The sequence below is a fragment of the Artemia franciscana genome, chromosome 6 (genome assembly GCF_032884065.1).
Source record: "Artemia franciscana chromosome 6, ASM3288406v1, whole genome shotgun sequence".
NCBI classification, from domain to species: Eukaryota; Metazoa; Arthropoda; class Branchiopoda; order Anostraca; family Artemiidae; genus Artemia; species Artemia franciscana.
The window spans coordinates 6,649,308-6,663,491 of NC_088868.1; the positions used below are offsets into that span (position 1 = coordinate 6,649,308).

Genomic DNA, 14,184 nt, shown 5'->3' on the forward strand with positions numbered 1-14,184 from the left:
TTGATGAGGAAGCGGCCCCTTTCTCATACGAAGTAATTTTTGTTCGTTTTAAGTTTCAATGTCGCTCCTTACTTGCAGTTCAAAAAACTTGTTTTTTTTTAAATTTAATATTATGTTAGAACAGGAAGAGCCTTCATGGTGACTAAATCTTTAAATTATGACCCCTTGTGCTCTGCATGCTAACCCTCACTAATTGTTCTATATCTTCAGACTGGGTCCAAAGGGACTTGGAATTTAGCTAAATCTCTATCTCTACTAAAACTTATTAAAAAATTGAAAATAATTTACTAATAATTTACTGTTGATAATTTACTAAAATTAGTAAAATAAATTACTCTATTAAAAAATAAGCTTTGAATTTCGTAGCATTGATAGGTGCTAAGGAATATGGTAAAGGCTATGGGAGAGCATGGAATCAAATGGGAAAGTAAAACTCTCCTAGACTTGGGTTATGCTGATGTGAGTGTCCTAGATAAAAATGTTAGCAAAAATGAACGATTTTTTTTTGACGTTTTGAAAGGTGATGTTGGGTAACGAGGAGATCAATCTGGGTTGTATTAATAGTAAAGACGTAAAAAATAGAGCAACTCAGGGTGCTTTAATAGTTAAAATAAGTTTGAATAATGGGAAGAAAAGTGTGGGAATCAATACTAGAATATAAGCAGATACAGTAATGACCGTGGTCAGTTATATATTCTGAAACGTGGGTGAAGACGGGTGAGAATTTGGTTGTTTTTTTTTTTCAGAGGAATTATTGACGGATGGTTTTGGGTACCTGTTTGACTTACCGTGTATCAAATGAGAAGCTCTGTGAAAAATTTGGTTTTATCCAACTTTCTAGGGCTTTAATGATCGAAAGTTTGAGATGGCTAGGACACGTTTTGCAGATGGAGGGTGACAGATTGCCAAAGTTTATTCCTTTTGGCTTTCCATCTAGGGCCAAACGAAAAGCAGGTCGCCCCAGAATGGGTTGAGAAGAAGCCATAAGAAAAGATCTAAAAGGAATCGAACTTCTTAGGAGCGGGCAAAGAGTGAAGCTTTGAATAGGTTGGGGTGGAAGAGGAGCGTGTGTAGCTGTTTTGGCCTCAGGAGGCTTACTGTTGCAGTAAGTTGCTAGTAATATCAATAGTAGATGAGTAACACTGTACTATTGATTGTACAAGAAGTTTTGGATTCTTGTTAAAATCACGTTCAGTCGTTCTAATTGCCTCTCATATCAGTTGCTTATACCCTTTGGTGACTACTTGCAAAAAAAAAGAATCAAAATGCAAAAAATTAGATCATAATGCAATTTCGTTGCATTGTTTCTGAGAAGAAAGGTGCTCAGTTTATTTGAGGAACAATTAATTCGTATTAAAAACGGTTTTGGTTTTTATCAGAAGTCTTTACTCGCTATGCATAGATAGATGGATTTACTGACCAATTTGGCAATGAATTTATACAATAAACTATTGGCTGATAAATAATGCTCAATGACCAGAAGCACGTCAGCCATCCCAAATAGAAACACATCTACTTCTAAGGCAGTGTCAGTAAGATGTAGCCATAGCAGTGCCTCCTGAATTTAGAACTCAGAATTTAGGTCTCCTGAATCTTTTCGTCCATAAAAATGTTGGCATTTAACACTGAGGGAGTAGGATTTTTTTTTTTTTTTTTTTTTTTTTTTTTTTTTTTTTTTTTTTTTTTTTTTTTTTTTTTTTTTTATGGACGGACATTGTGAAGGAGATTGATCTTTTTTTGGTATTTTTTTTCTTTTTTTGTTAGCTATTTATTACTTTATTTTGTGGTGTGCTTAGAAAATGTTTAATTTTTACTACTGCACGCCAACAAAAACGTATGTTTTTCCATCAAGTGCAATAGAAGTTTAATGTAAAGAGTTATAATTGTGTTTGTTAATAAAGTATCGTATCGTAACATTGACCTCAACTCACGAATACATATAGGGCAGGGGGAAGGGTATTTTGATTATTAACCTTTATCAGTTGCTTCAAATCAAGAGTCCATAAAGGGGGTATTTTGATTTAGTCTTGCATCTTCCTAAACTTTTCCTGAAAGTTTCAACTTAATACCTTGTTCCATTCCTGAAATATTGCATCTGTGCCATTTTGACAACCTGGATACTCTTGAACTCTTTTGATTAAGTTCAATACTAGCTTTACTAGTAGAAGTAGTAATAGTACTAGTAGTAGTATTAATAATGATAGCTGTCGCAAGCTGTCACAGTTGCAAGTAGTCAAAGTCGCATGTAGCCACACTCTCGATTCCAATTAGTCGCAGGAGTGGTCACTAGTAGCTGCAGTTTCAAGTAGTCCCAGTCACTGTGTCAATTTGTCGCCGTCAGAGTCAGGGTAAATGTATTTTTTCTAAATCTTGGGGGGGGGGTTTCTAATGAAAATAATGGAAAACGTTTTTTTCAATGAAAATATCAGAAATAAGCGTTCTGTTAAATTCTAGGGGGTACATGCAAGCCTGCTGGTCCCTAATTGATGCCACTTGGCTTCTAACTCCAGGGGGGGGGGTCCAACAGTCTCCTGGATTCCTGGCTCTTCCTCGGTTAAGCATTGATTCCTCAATGAACCCTCCCTCTTTGCAGTATGAAAGTATGCTTGGTAGCAAAATATAGAAAATATATTCTTTTTGCTGGTAGACAGAATATTTCTGTATTACAAAAAATAAATAACGCTTCACACTTGGCAACAGGCCAAAAGCCGATTGTTCAGCCAGAAAACTCAGCGAAGAAAGGGAGTGAGAAAAGCATTGTCTATTGAGAGCAATGATGCTCCTGTAATGAGTCTCAATTAACGCAGTAAAATTGTAACCACTTTTTTTCATTTGGATTTTCAAATTTTCTATTTGTATTACTTAAATTATGGGCACCATTTTCAGAAAAGTGAATTTTTTAGCGGCGCGACATCTCACACATAAAATTGTATTTAAAATATGTAAGAAGGTTACACTAGCTTTGCCGTGCTACAGCCTATATTAGCCTATTGGGCATATGGCCATGCGCATTTCGTTTCCATTTAAATTTTATATGCAATTGCTTTTAGAGGTGTCTCCACTGATAATTAAATAAAAAACAAGTTTTTTAAAATGTAAGTAAGGAGCGACATTAAAACTTAAAACGAACAGAAATTACTCCGTATATGAAATATATACGAATGTATATATTTACTCCGTAATTCCTCTAAAATATAGTAATATATAGTAATCCCAAAACTTACGATTTGGTGCAAAGAGCGAGGTATTAACGAGGGTACAAACCCCCTCATATACATAATAAGAATTTAAGAATATAAAAGTTTGTTACGTAAGCTAATTCTTAAGTTAAGTATATTTTTTACTAATAAAAAACATTCGTATACGGAGTATATATTTACGTAAACCCTCCGCAATCCCTCGCTCTTTACGCTAAAGTTTAACTCTTTGCCACAATTCTACTTTTTAAAACAATTGAAATCTTTAGCGTAAAGAGCGAGGGATTGCGGAGGGTACAACCCATTTCATATACGGAGTAATTTCTGTTCGTTTTAAGTTTTAATGTCGCTCCTTACTTTCAGCTAGAAAAATTAGTTTTGTTTTATTTAATAGCATAAAGAATGAGGTTTTTATCTCCTCCTAAATACCTCGCTCTTAATGCTAAAGTATTTTTAGAACCCCTCATATGCGTAATAATCTCTGTTCGTTTTAAGTTTCAACGCTACTCCTTATTTTCAATTGAAAAAAAACTTCTCCATGTTTGTTTTTTCATTTTTTTATAGTAATTTTAGACAATCCTGCTCCCTTTTCATTGAATTTCTGTTCCCCCATGACATATTTCTCCAAGGAAAGATCCTCCCACATAGCTCCCTCCCCTCAACCCCACTCCCAAAACCAAAATAAAATCCCCTGAAAACGCTGTACACTTCCCAGTAACCATTATTATATGTAAACACTGGCCGAAGTTTGTAACTTGCAGCCCCTCCCCCAGGGACTGTGGGGGAGTAAGTTATTCCCAAAGACATAGTTATTATGGTTTTTGACTATGTGGAACAAAATGGCTATCTCAAAATTTTGATCCGTTGACTTTGGAGAAAAAATGAGCGTGGGAGGGGGCCTAGGTGCCCTCCAATTTTTTTGGTCACTTAAAAAAGGCACTAGAACTTTTCATTTCCGTTAGAATGAGCCCTCTTGCGACATTCTAGGACCACTTGGTCGATACGATGACCCCCTGGGAAAAAACAAAGAAACAAATAAACACGCACCCGTGATTTGTCTTCTGGCAAAAAATGCGAAATTCCACATTTTTGTAGATAGGAGCTTGAAACTTCTACAATAGGGTTCTCTGATACGCTGAATCTGATGGTGTGAATCTGAAAAAGTTACGATTAAGACTAAACTTGAATAAACTTATATATTTAAAATCAGCTTTAAAATGCGATTCTTTTGATGTAGCTATTGCTATCAAAACCCCATTTTTTAGAGTTTTGGTTGGTATTGAGCCGGGTCACTCCTTACTTACAGTTCGTTACCACGAACTGTTTGATACTACAATCAGTTAGGTTTTATTGACGGTTTTTTATCACTGATTAACACTCTTTAATTAACCCCATACTTTTTTTTTTCTAAAACAATGCAATCTAATTGTGTTCCCATCTTCGGTAACAAAATGTAATCTACAATAGAAAATAAGCTGTTTAGCTGTGTTGAAGATGATGGAAGATTGACATCCTGTATGGAGCGCAATGGTGCTCGTATAATGTGCCTCTGTCAACAGACTAAAATTGTAGCCACTTTTTTTATTGGATTTTCAAAATTTCCAGCTGTCTCGCCTTAATTATGGTCTCCATTTAGAAAAGTGAATTTTTCGGTTGTGCAACATCTCATACATAAAACTGTATTTCATACATATACATAATACAACATCTCATACACAAAATCTGTAACTAGAATACACCGCCTTTGCCATTCTGCAGCTTACATTAGCCTTTTGGAAATATGGCCTTGCTAATTTTTTTTTCATTTTTAAATTATATATGCAATTATTTAACTTCCTTTTAGAGGAGTATCTGCTGATAATCATGATGTTGAGCTCAAAGCAGTAGCAGCTATTTCAGTGAATGGAAAATCCTTGGCCAAAAATGAGAAATTATGCGTCGAAGAACGAGTCGAAACGTCCCATGGAACGGTGCTTGTCGCAGTTCAAGGTCCACGAAACAAACCGGCCATCCTAACCTACCACGATCTTGGGCTTAACCGTAAGTCAAGCTTTTAATTTTGTTTTTCTTTTTAGGCATTCTGACAGAATAAAGGGTAAAATTGATAGAGAAGGGAACTAAGTTTAGTCTTCGGGTAGAAACCATCTGATGTTACCCAAACAAGTCACCAATTTTGTTTTAAGAAACTTAAATAAAAATATAACTTGCATTAGTTAATTTTGCATCTTTTTTATTTTGATTTATTGGGCTTAACTTAATAAAACTGCTTAGCCAAAAGGATACAATAAGTATAATGTGGCTTCTTTTAAGTTCCCTATAAATATATTATTTTTTGAATTGTATATTAAAGGTTTAGTAGGGGTAGGAGAGGGTAGGAGGAGCCAGACTTTTTTTCCAAGGAAGTGTATCAGTAGGTGAAGTATCCCTTTTTCTGGGTTGTCCCAAATACGCTAATATGCATTGGGACCTATTTTTATAGTAAAAGGAAATATTTCTGTTTTGTTAGTATTATATAGAGATTTCAATGTTATGTGTTTTTTCGTGGGTCACATTTGCTAATAAAAAATATAATGGATACAATATAATTTAAATAAGGGAAATATAATGGATAAAAAAGTAATAATGCGATGAAAAAAGACAAGGAAAATACGCCATCTAGAGTTACCCAGTAAAGTCACAAAGTTATTAAAACTTAAATAAAAATATAAGTTGCTTTAGTTTATTCTCCATCTTTTTACTTTGTTTTACCTGGATCGAAGGGTAAAGAATTGCTTATGTAAAAAAAAATACAATAAGTAAAATAGCTTAAAAGTAATAATTCAGTGAGAAAAAAAATACAAAAATTTTTAGATCGGAACGAAGTAACCTTTTGAAAGCAAATAAATCTGTCACTTAATTATTGACTAGTTTTAGAATACTTGCAGGATAGTTTTTAATAATTAATTTTTTAGAATACCCGTATATCAAGCAGTATCAAACGCACCTCCAATAAAAAAAATAAATAATGTGACCAGTTTTTGGCTTCTGATTGTTCTCCATAATTGTTAGTATATTACATGATGAATTCTATCTACGGTAGTTCGTCTTTTACTAGGTTGCAGCTATCGCTCCAACTATGATATGAAAGACTTCAATAAGAATTTATAATTTTCAACATAATAGGAGGTATCAAATTAATATTCTCTAGCAAAAACTGTGAGAAGAAAATTTCCATCCTCAACGTTTCTTTGTATCTATATCATAGAACAAAGGAAACCAAACTACGTCATTCTTTCAAAGCCTGTTGACTGACAATCTAAAAGGTGGAAACAAGGTTTCTTAGCATGATTAAGGTTAATCGTTCTCTTTGTAACTCAATGCTGAGTTTCTATGCCAATATATCGTGAATAATAGTCATATAACTCAAAAGACTTTTTTGTTGATTTCTGAATAAAAACGGAAAGAAATGACGACTTCCACTTTCTTTACATAAATCTTTCTTTGCTCCAGCAAGAGACGAAAAAAAAACGCTCGGAAAAGAATCAATACAATCACTTTATTTTTCACTGCTTCCTCCTCGGTAACGTTATTTCTTTAGTTTTGGCTGTTCTCTGCTTCGTACCGTTTTTTCTTTCTTTTCTTTTCTTTTTTTTTCTTGCCGACAGGTTAGCAAGCAATCATTTTGAATTCCTACTGGGGCCTATTTTCACGCTGGCCAAAGGTTCAGCCGAAATACTGTCCGGCTAGTGCTAAAATACCAATCAAGGGCAAAAGCGTTTCGGGTTTTCAGAGTCAAAGAGTATTCGCGCGAAAACAAGGAACAAAAGGAATCATTGCTCCTATAATTTTACCTTTAACAGAAAATCTATATTCATTAGTTTTTGAAGCAAATTATAGATAACAAACATGCTTTTTAGACAAGTGCTCTTTAGACTTCGCTAACATAGACGAATGTGATGCCTACCTGGACAAGAAAGGATTGGCTTCAAATTTTCCAGAACCGCTTGTCTGTCCGAGCGTAAAACCGGCGCCTTGGTTTCTGCGAAAACGGTGAATTAACTAGGCGAAAGAAGTGCAAAATACTAGCTCCACATAACAGAAAAGCCTTGGTCAATGGGAGTTCTGTGTTATTTTTTATGGCACTTGGTATTAACCAAGTGACATATAGCAATCGCGAATTCTGTCGGTCTGTCTGTCGGTCCCGGTTTTGCTACTTAGGCACTTCCAGGTAAGCTAGGACGATGAAATTTGGCAAGCGTATCAAGGACCGGACCAGATTAAATTAGAAATAGTCGTTTTCCACATTTGACCATCTGGGGGAGAGTGGGGGGGCCCGTTAATTCTGAAAAATAGAAAAATAGAAGTATATTTAAGCTTACGAACGGTTGATCAGATCTTAATGAAATAAATTAAAGAAAACAAGTTTTCTTAAATGAAAGTAAAGAGCAACATTAAAACTTAAAATGAACAGAAATTACTCCATATATGAAAGGGACTTTTCCTCCTAAACGCCTCGCTCTTTACGCTAAAGTTTTTTACTGTTTTAAGAAGTAGAGTTAAGAGAAAGATTCAAACTTTGAAATATATATATATACTAGCTGTTGGGTGGCCCCAACACCTAGTTGGTGGGGGCCCCTCGCGCCCCCCAAGCCCCCGCGCGCGCGGGGGCTTGTAGTTGTGTCGCTGTGTCCCACCTTTGAATATAGATAGATATATATATATTTTTAACTACGTAAGACTTGCGAATATACAACATTCTTGGCTGTCCCATTGTCTGTGCATATAAATAGATTGTCAGGTTTACCGACTCTTGAACATGCAACATATAATTGTCCATGGGAAAAACAATCTGTATTCAGATCTATACCTCATTATTCTAATGATTGCCCTTGAGCTTTGTTGATCGTGATTGCTAATCGAACATTCCCTGTGTCCCCGTCGTCATTTATATATCCCCCTGTGCCCCCCGGCGTCCCCGTTGTTGTTCTTTCCCTGTGTCCCGGTCGTCATTTGTGTCCCGGCGTCCCAGTCTGTAATTTTTCTTTGAGTGTCGCGGTCGTCATTTATATTCCCTGTGTCCCGGTCGTCATTTGTGTTCCGGTGTCACGGTCTGTAATTTCTCTTTGAGTGTCCTGGTCGTCATTTATATTCCCTGTGTCCCGGTCGTCATTTGTGTCCCGGTGCTTTGTTGATGGTGATTGCTAATCGAACATTCCTTGTGTCCCGGTCGCTTTCTCTTTGAGTATCCCGATCGTCATTTATATTCCCTATGTCCCGGTGTCCCGGTCGTCATTTGTGTCCCGATGTCCCGGTCTGTAATTTCGTCAGTCGACAAACATGACGTCAGTCGACACACCCGGTCGCTTTCTCTTTGAGTGTCCCGGTCGTCATTTATATTCCCTATGTCCCGGTGTCCCGGTCGTTATTTGTGTCCCGATGTCCCGCTCTGTAATTTCGTCAGTCGACAAACATGACGTCAGTAGACACACAAACATGACGTCACTCGACACACACACACACAGACAACTTATTTTTATATATATATATATATATATATATATATATATATATATATATATATATATATATATATATATATATATATATATATATATATATATATATATACTAGCTGTTGGGGTGGCGCTTCGCGCCACCCCAACACCTAGTTGGTGGAGGCGCTTTGCGACCCACCCCCCAAGCCCCCCCGCGCGGGGGGCTTGTCCACACTTGTCCATGGTGGAAGCCGTAAGAGGTACTTTGCATATTTATAATATGTAGACCGCAATTTTTTCTTATCTTCCTTTTGGAAAATCCTCCAAAAGGGACTTAGATACAGATAATGAGTTAGTGCCATTGCATTATATGGATGGGCCAAAATCCGCCGATAAAACTGACGCTTATAAACTACAACACGGCTATACGCTAAAGAGATCCGCTTCTGCAGATGACTCTGCAAAAGATGACGTGTTTCAAGCATAGACCGACCAATAGGGATCCCCAAATAAACTATGTGTTCGGCAAGCCGAACAGTAGCACCACCCAGCCTAACATCAACAGCAGACCCTTGCTTAGCATTAAATAACAACACATCAGATTTCTTTTCGTTAAACTGAAGGCCTATTTTTCCATATTCTACTTGAAGCTGGATAAAATTCTCCTCTAAACCGTGAAGGAGGCGGCTCAAATGAAGTACATCGTCTGCATAGCTTATTAACGATAGATCAATTCCTCTCAGAATGTATGTCAGATTTGACTTAGATTGTGGTTTAACGATGCTGTTATTAAATGCGGTAGGTGATGTCAATGCACCCTGCCTTACACCTTTTTCAACGGGGAGTACCGGGTTATTTGTATATATATATATATATATATATATATATATATATATATATATATATATATATATATATATATATATATATATATATATATATATATATATATATATATATATATATATCTATCTATATTCACAGGTGGGACACAGGGACACAACTACAATGGCGCGTAACTAATATGGCGCGTAACGACTTACGCGCGCGGGGGGGCTTGGGGGGGCGCGAAGCGCCACCCCATACTAGCTAGTATGGATTTTTGTATTTTTGGATTTGAATCTCTTTTTTTATTACTTTATATCCAATTTTGTGACGAATATAGGCTCTGGAAAATGCTATGAAATCCTTAAATATGTCTCTTCTTAGTTTTTGGTTCCACAAATTAAGCTTCTGGGAAAAAGCTTCTTTCGCTAGATTTGAAGAAAACTCATTTCTCAGACCCCCTGATATTATAAGATTTAATCTCATGTTATTTTTTAGAATTTTCTGTAACTTAGCCTGTTTTGTACTCTAGTTCGAATGTATTCCCGGATACATGTCTGGTGGACGTCTTAATTTTGCCAATTAAAATTATTTTTGGATATTGACTCGCTTTTTTGCTCTGTGTATCATATGAAATTTGGTAAAGAATGTCGACTATGGAAAATCCTGTTAAAAAAGTTAATTGAAATACTTAAATATGTCTTTCTTTAGGTACTGTTTCTACAAATTAATCTTCTGTGAAACAAAATAACGTCATTCGCCCTAAGGCTGTGAGCTGATAGTCTAGATTTCAAGAATGCTCATTCCCCAGACTACCTGATATTGTACAATTTAATCTTGTAATTTCTTTCGGAATTTCCGTATTTTAGCCTTTTTAATTCCCTCTGAATGTGTTTATATTTACTTTTTTATTTTTTTATTGAACACTCTTCATTCGCATAACATGATAAGACGAAGTAGAGGAAAAAAACAGGAAAAACAAAATAAACAAAAGAAAAGCGCAAAAAGAAAAAGAAACCGATTACTGGACTAACTCTTGTCATAGTCAACGACTTTTACGGATCAAAATAAACCACGAATTAATAACAAACTAAAAATTAATGCGGGTATTCCCGCATGCATGTCTGATGGACATCTTATTTTTGGTAACTTGACTCTTTCTTTTCTCCATACTTTATATGAAACATGGTTAGGAACTTTGGCTCTGGAAAATCCTATTAAAAAAAATCGAAATACTTAAGTATGTCTTTCCTTAGGTTTCGTTTCCACAAATTAAGCTTCTGAGAAACAAAATAACGTCAGTTGCTCTAAAGTCCTGCGATGGCAGTCTAGATTGGGGAAAACTCATTTATAAGTATCAGTGTTGCGGTATGTCTGGTTCAAAGTTGCGCCACCATAAAAGTGAAAAAACGCCAAAAGCATCATTTTTCTAATGAAAATACTCCGAATGTACTGTACTCCCCCCCCTTAAAATGTGCTAATTTGAAAAATTCAGTGTGCAACCGCGTCAAGAAAGCGCCAAAATGGTGCAAATGCACCCCTATCAGCTAAGTATGTTCATAATTTTCCTCTCGCATAAAAAAAAGCACTAGTTTGACAGGCTGAGGGTTTTGCCTCTTTAAGGAAGGTGTTAAGTAATATATATTATGCAAAAATAGAACTGATTGAAAGGGTTGCTGAAGGCTGTTTGTGCCCTTTCACAGTAAGATGAAGCTAGTTGCTGCAGTTATTATTTATGTTGCATTGCTGCAACATTCATGTATTTAGATTGCTGCATGAACTTTGACATTACAGAACGTTGAGTTATAAGGCTTTGGGCGAAAAATTTTCGCCCAAAAATTTTTGAATACATGAATGTTGCATTGCTGCAACATACATGTATTTAGATTGCTGCATAATTTGGGCGAAAAATTTTCTCTGCATGCTTATTGCCGTTTTAAAAAGGCCACATTAAAAAAAAGGCCACACACTTTAAAAAAGCCACATAAAAGGCCACTTGTAATAGACGAAATCGAAACGGCAAAAACTAGCACATTTCAAACTACATTTAAGATATAATATGTATATATAATGTATAATTTGAAATATTAAACTACATATAGAATATAATTAGAAATTTAATAAACAAACAAACTATTATTACAAGTTCTTAATAGTTTTTTGCCCCCCAATAATTCGCTCCAATAACCATCTTGTAAATAAATACTTCCGTATAGTACAATTTACAAGCTTAGAATTATTTGGATGGCGAGATCAAAAGTGTTATCAATTTGCCTTATTTTAAGATAAAGATAACAGATTTATGGTATTAAAATTATGAGTTTTAGGTATTTTGGGTTTCTTGGAGGATTATTAATCTTTTTTTATTGGGTTTGGCGTCGCAACTGCAGTAAGGAGCTATTTCTCGCTCTCTCCTTTTCTTTTTTTCTTTTTTATCTTCTTATATTTTAAGGTTATGTCTTGTCTTATATTATATAATTTCTTATGTAATTATTTTCTTATATTTTTATCTTATATTTTATCTTCTTATATGTTAATTAAATATTTCCAACCCCATGGACAAGCTCTGCTTCTTGGGTGATTTTTTTTTTTATTTTGTTTGATTTAAATGAATGTTTCTCACTAGCATGCAATATTAGGACTCAAGTAATGATGATAAACCCACATCAGATTTCTTACTGGATAGTTCTAAGGGACTAGTGAGCCAAAACCTTAACTGTGTGTCGGAAAACAATTTCCAGTACCTGTCGTCTCAAACTAAATAGAAATACAAAATACCTCCAGTGAGCCGTTGGCAAGTGTTGCCGAACTTTATAAAATCGGATTCCTTGCTTAACTCGAGATCTAAAACACCTCCAGTGAGCCTTTGCCAAGTATTGCCAAACTTTTCAAAATTGGATTCGCCGCCAGAACATTAACTAGGCTATGTGTCAGAAAAAACTTTCGGTACCTATCTTTCTCAACTAAAAAGACCCTAAATATCTCACGTAAGCCGTTGCCAAGTGTTGCAAATTTTTTTATAAAATCCGATTCCCCGGCCGAATAGAGCTCCAAAATACCTCCAGTGAGCAGTGGCCAAGCGTTGCCAAAATATATAAAATCGAATTCTCCGTCGGAATTTAAACTATGGGCCGGACAAGAAATTTCAGAACCTGCCGTTCCAATCTAAAAAGAGATCCTAAATATCTCTAGTTAGCCATTGCCAAGTGCTGCCAAGTCTTGTAAAATCTGATTCCCTGGCTGAATAGAGCTCCAAAATACCTCCAGTGAGCCGTGGAAAAGTGTTGCCAAACTATACAAAATCGAATCCTCCACCGGAATTTAAACAATGGGCCGGAAAAGAAATTTCAGAATCTGCCGTTCCCAATTAAACAGAGATCTTGAATAACTCCGGTTAGCCGTTGCCAAATGTTGCCAAGCTTTTTGAAAAAGGATTTCCCGCCTGATTTAATAATTTTAAAAAATGGGGGCTGTTTTCCTCCTTATATGGATCCTTGCTTGGGATAATAACAGAAGAATCAATTAGTTTGGTTCTTGAACATAATTGTTCTTCACGAAGCTCCACTAATACCAATCCTCCCCCCCCCCTCATTGGCTATGTTCACATATGTGCGGGTTGGTAAGTTATATCATCTCTAGTATTTCTAATGTTCAATGGGCGTTCTTGGTAAAATAGAAACTATATTGCCGTTTTATCACATTTAAAATAAATTTCTAAGGATGCAAATGAAATCAAAATAATTTATTTTAAGTATTTATGAATTAAATTAGACTTGATAAATGAATTATTTGAGATGAATTTATTAAAGAGTTAACCAGTTGTTATTTATATAGTAATTTCTTTAAGCTTTTTTCTATATAGGCAGCGGTTTTGGTTTTTTGGTTTGATTTAGACCAGGGCGTTTCGTATCGAATGAGTTGTCGTAAAAACTACGAAAAGTGTTCATTTGATTGGAAAGTGAAAGGGCTAGTACTCTTTTCAATAGTCGAGAGTGATTGGTGGACAACTAACACCCCTACCACGCCCACCATTTCCCCTAACAGATCCAATTAAAATTTTGAGATAGCTATTTTTTTCAACGTAGTTGAAAGGTCCGGATATTGTATTTTTGAGAATGACAACCCCCCCCCCATAGCCCTCAGGGGAAGGGTTGTAAGTTATGCCCTGGGGACATGTAAGGTTAATATTGTAAGGGTGATCATATAATCAGAAGTTTTGGTAACCAGAAGTTCAAGTAAGATTCAGAGTGATCTGAGGGTGGATACCCCCCCCCCTCCACACCCCGTATTTTCCCGAAATGCAACAAATAGAAATTTTTAGATGGCCATTTGTTGTCGTAGAAACTTCGAAAAAGGGTCATTCTATTGAAAATTGGAGGGGCTAGTGTCTCTTTCAATAGTCGAAAGTTATTGGAGGGCAAATAACCCCCCCCCCACACGCCCATCATTTCCCCAAACACACCCAATCAAAATTTAGAGATAGCCATTTTAACTACCGCAAATCACTACCAATAAATAAATGAAACTCAAAATGATCAGAAATTACAATAAATAGCCGAGTCAAACCCAAAACGAGCAAAAATTAACATGAGTAGAGCTAATAACCCCCATGGGTTCTCAAGACCAGAACATGGTTTTTGCTTTACTGAATAAAAAAAAAAAAAAAAAAAAAAAAAAAAAAAAAAAAA

At 35.7% G+C, this 14,184-nt stretch overlaps 1 protein-coding gene across 19 annotated transcripts in view; it reads left to right on the forward strand.

Annotated features, from left to right (window-relative positions):
* The window catches only part of LOC136027968 (protein NDRG3-like), a 221,938-nt gene that overhangs the window by 92,018 nt on the left and 115,736 nt on the right, over positions 1-14,184 (forward strand). For all 19 annotated transcript variants that reach the window (XR_010617712.1, XM_065705449.1, XM_065705450.1 and 16 more), the window contains one exon: positions 5,041-5,237. Coding sequence is in view for 18 of the 19 variants with exons in the window: in XM_065705449.1 (XP_065561521.1) it covers positions 5,041-5,237 (197 nt within the window). In the remaining variant the exon portion in view is untranslated. The remainder of the gene's footprint in view (positions 1-5,040; positions 5,238-14,184) is intronic.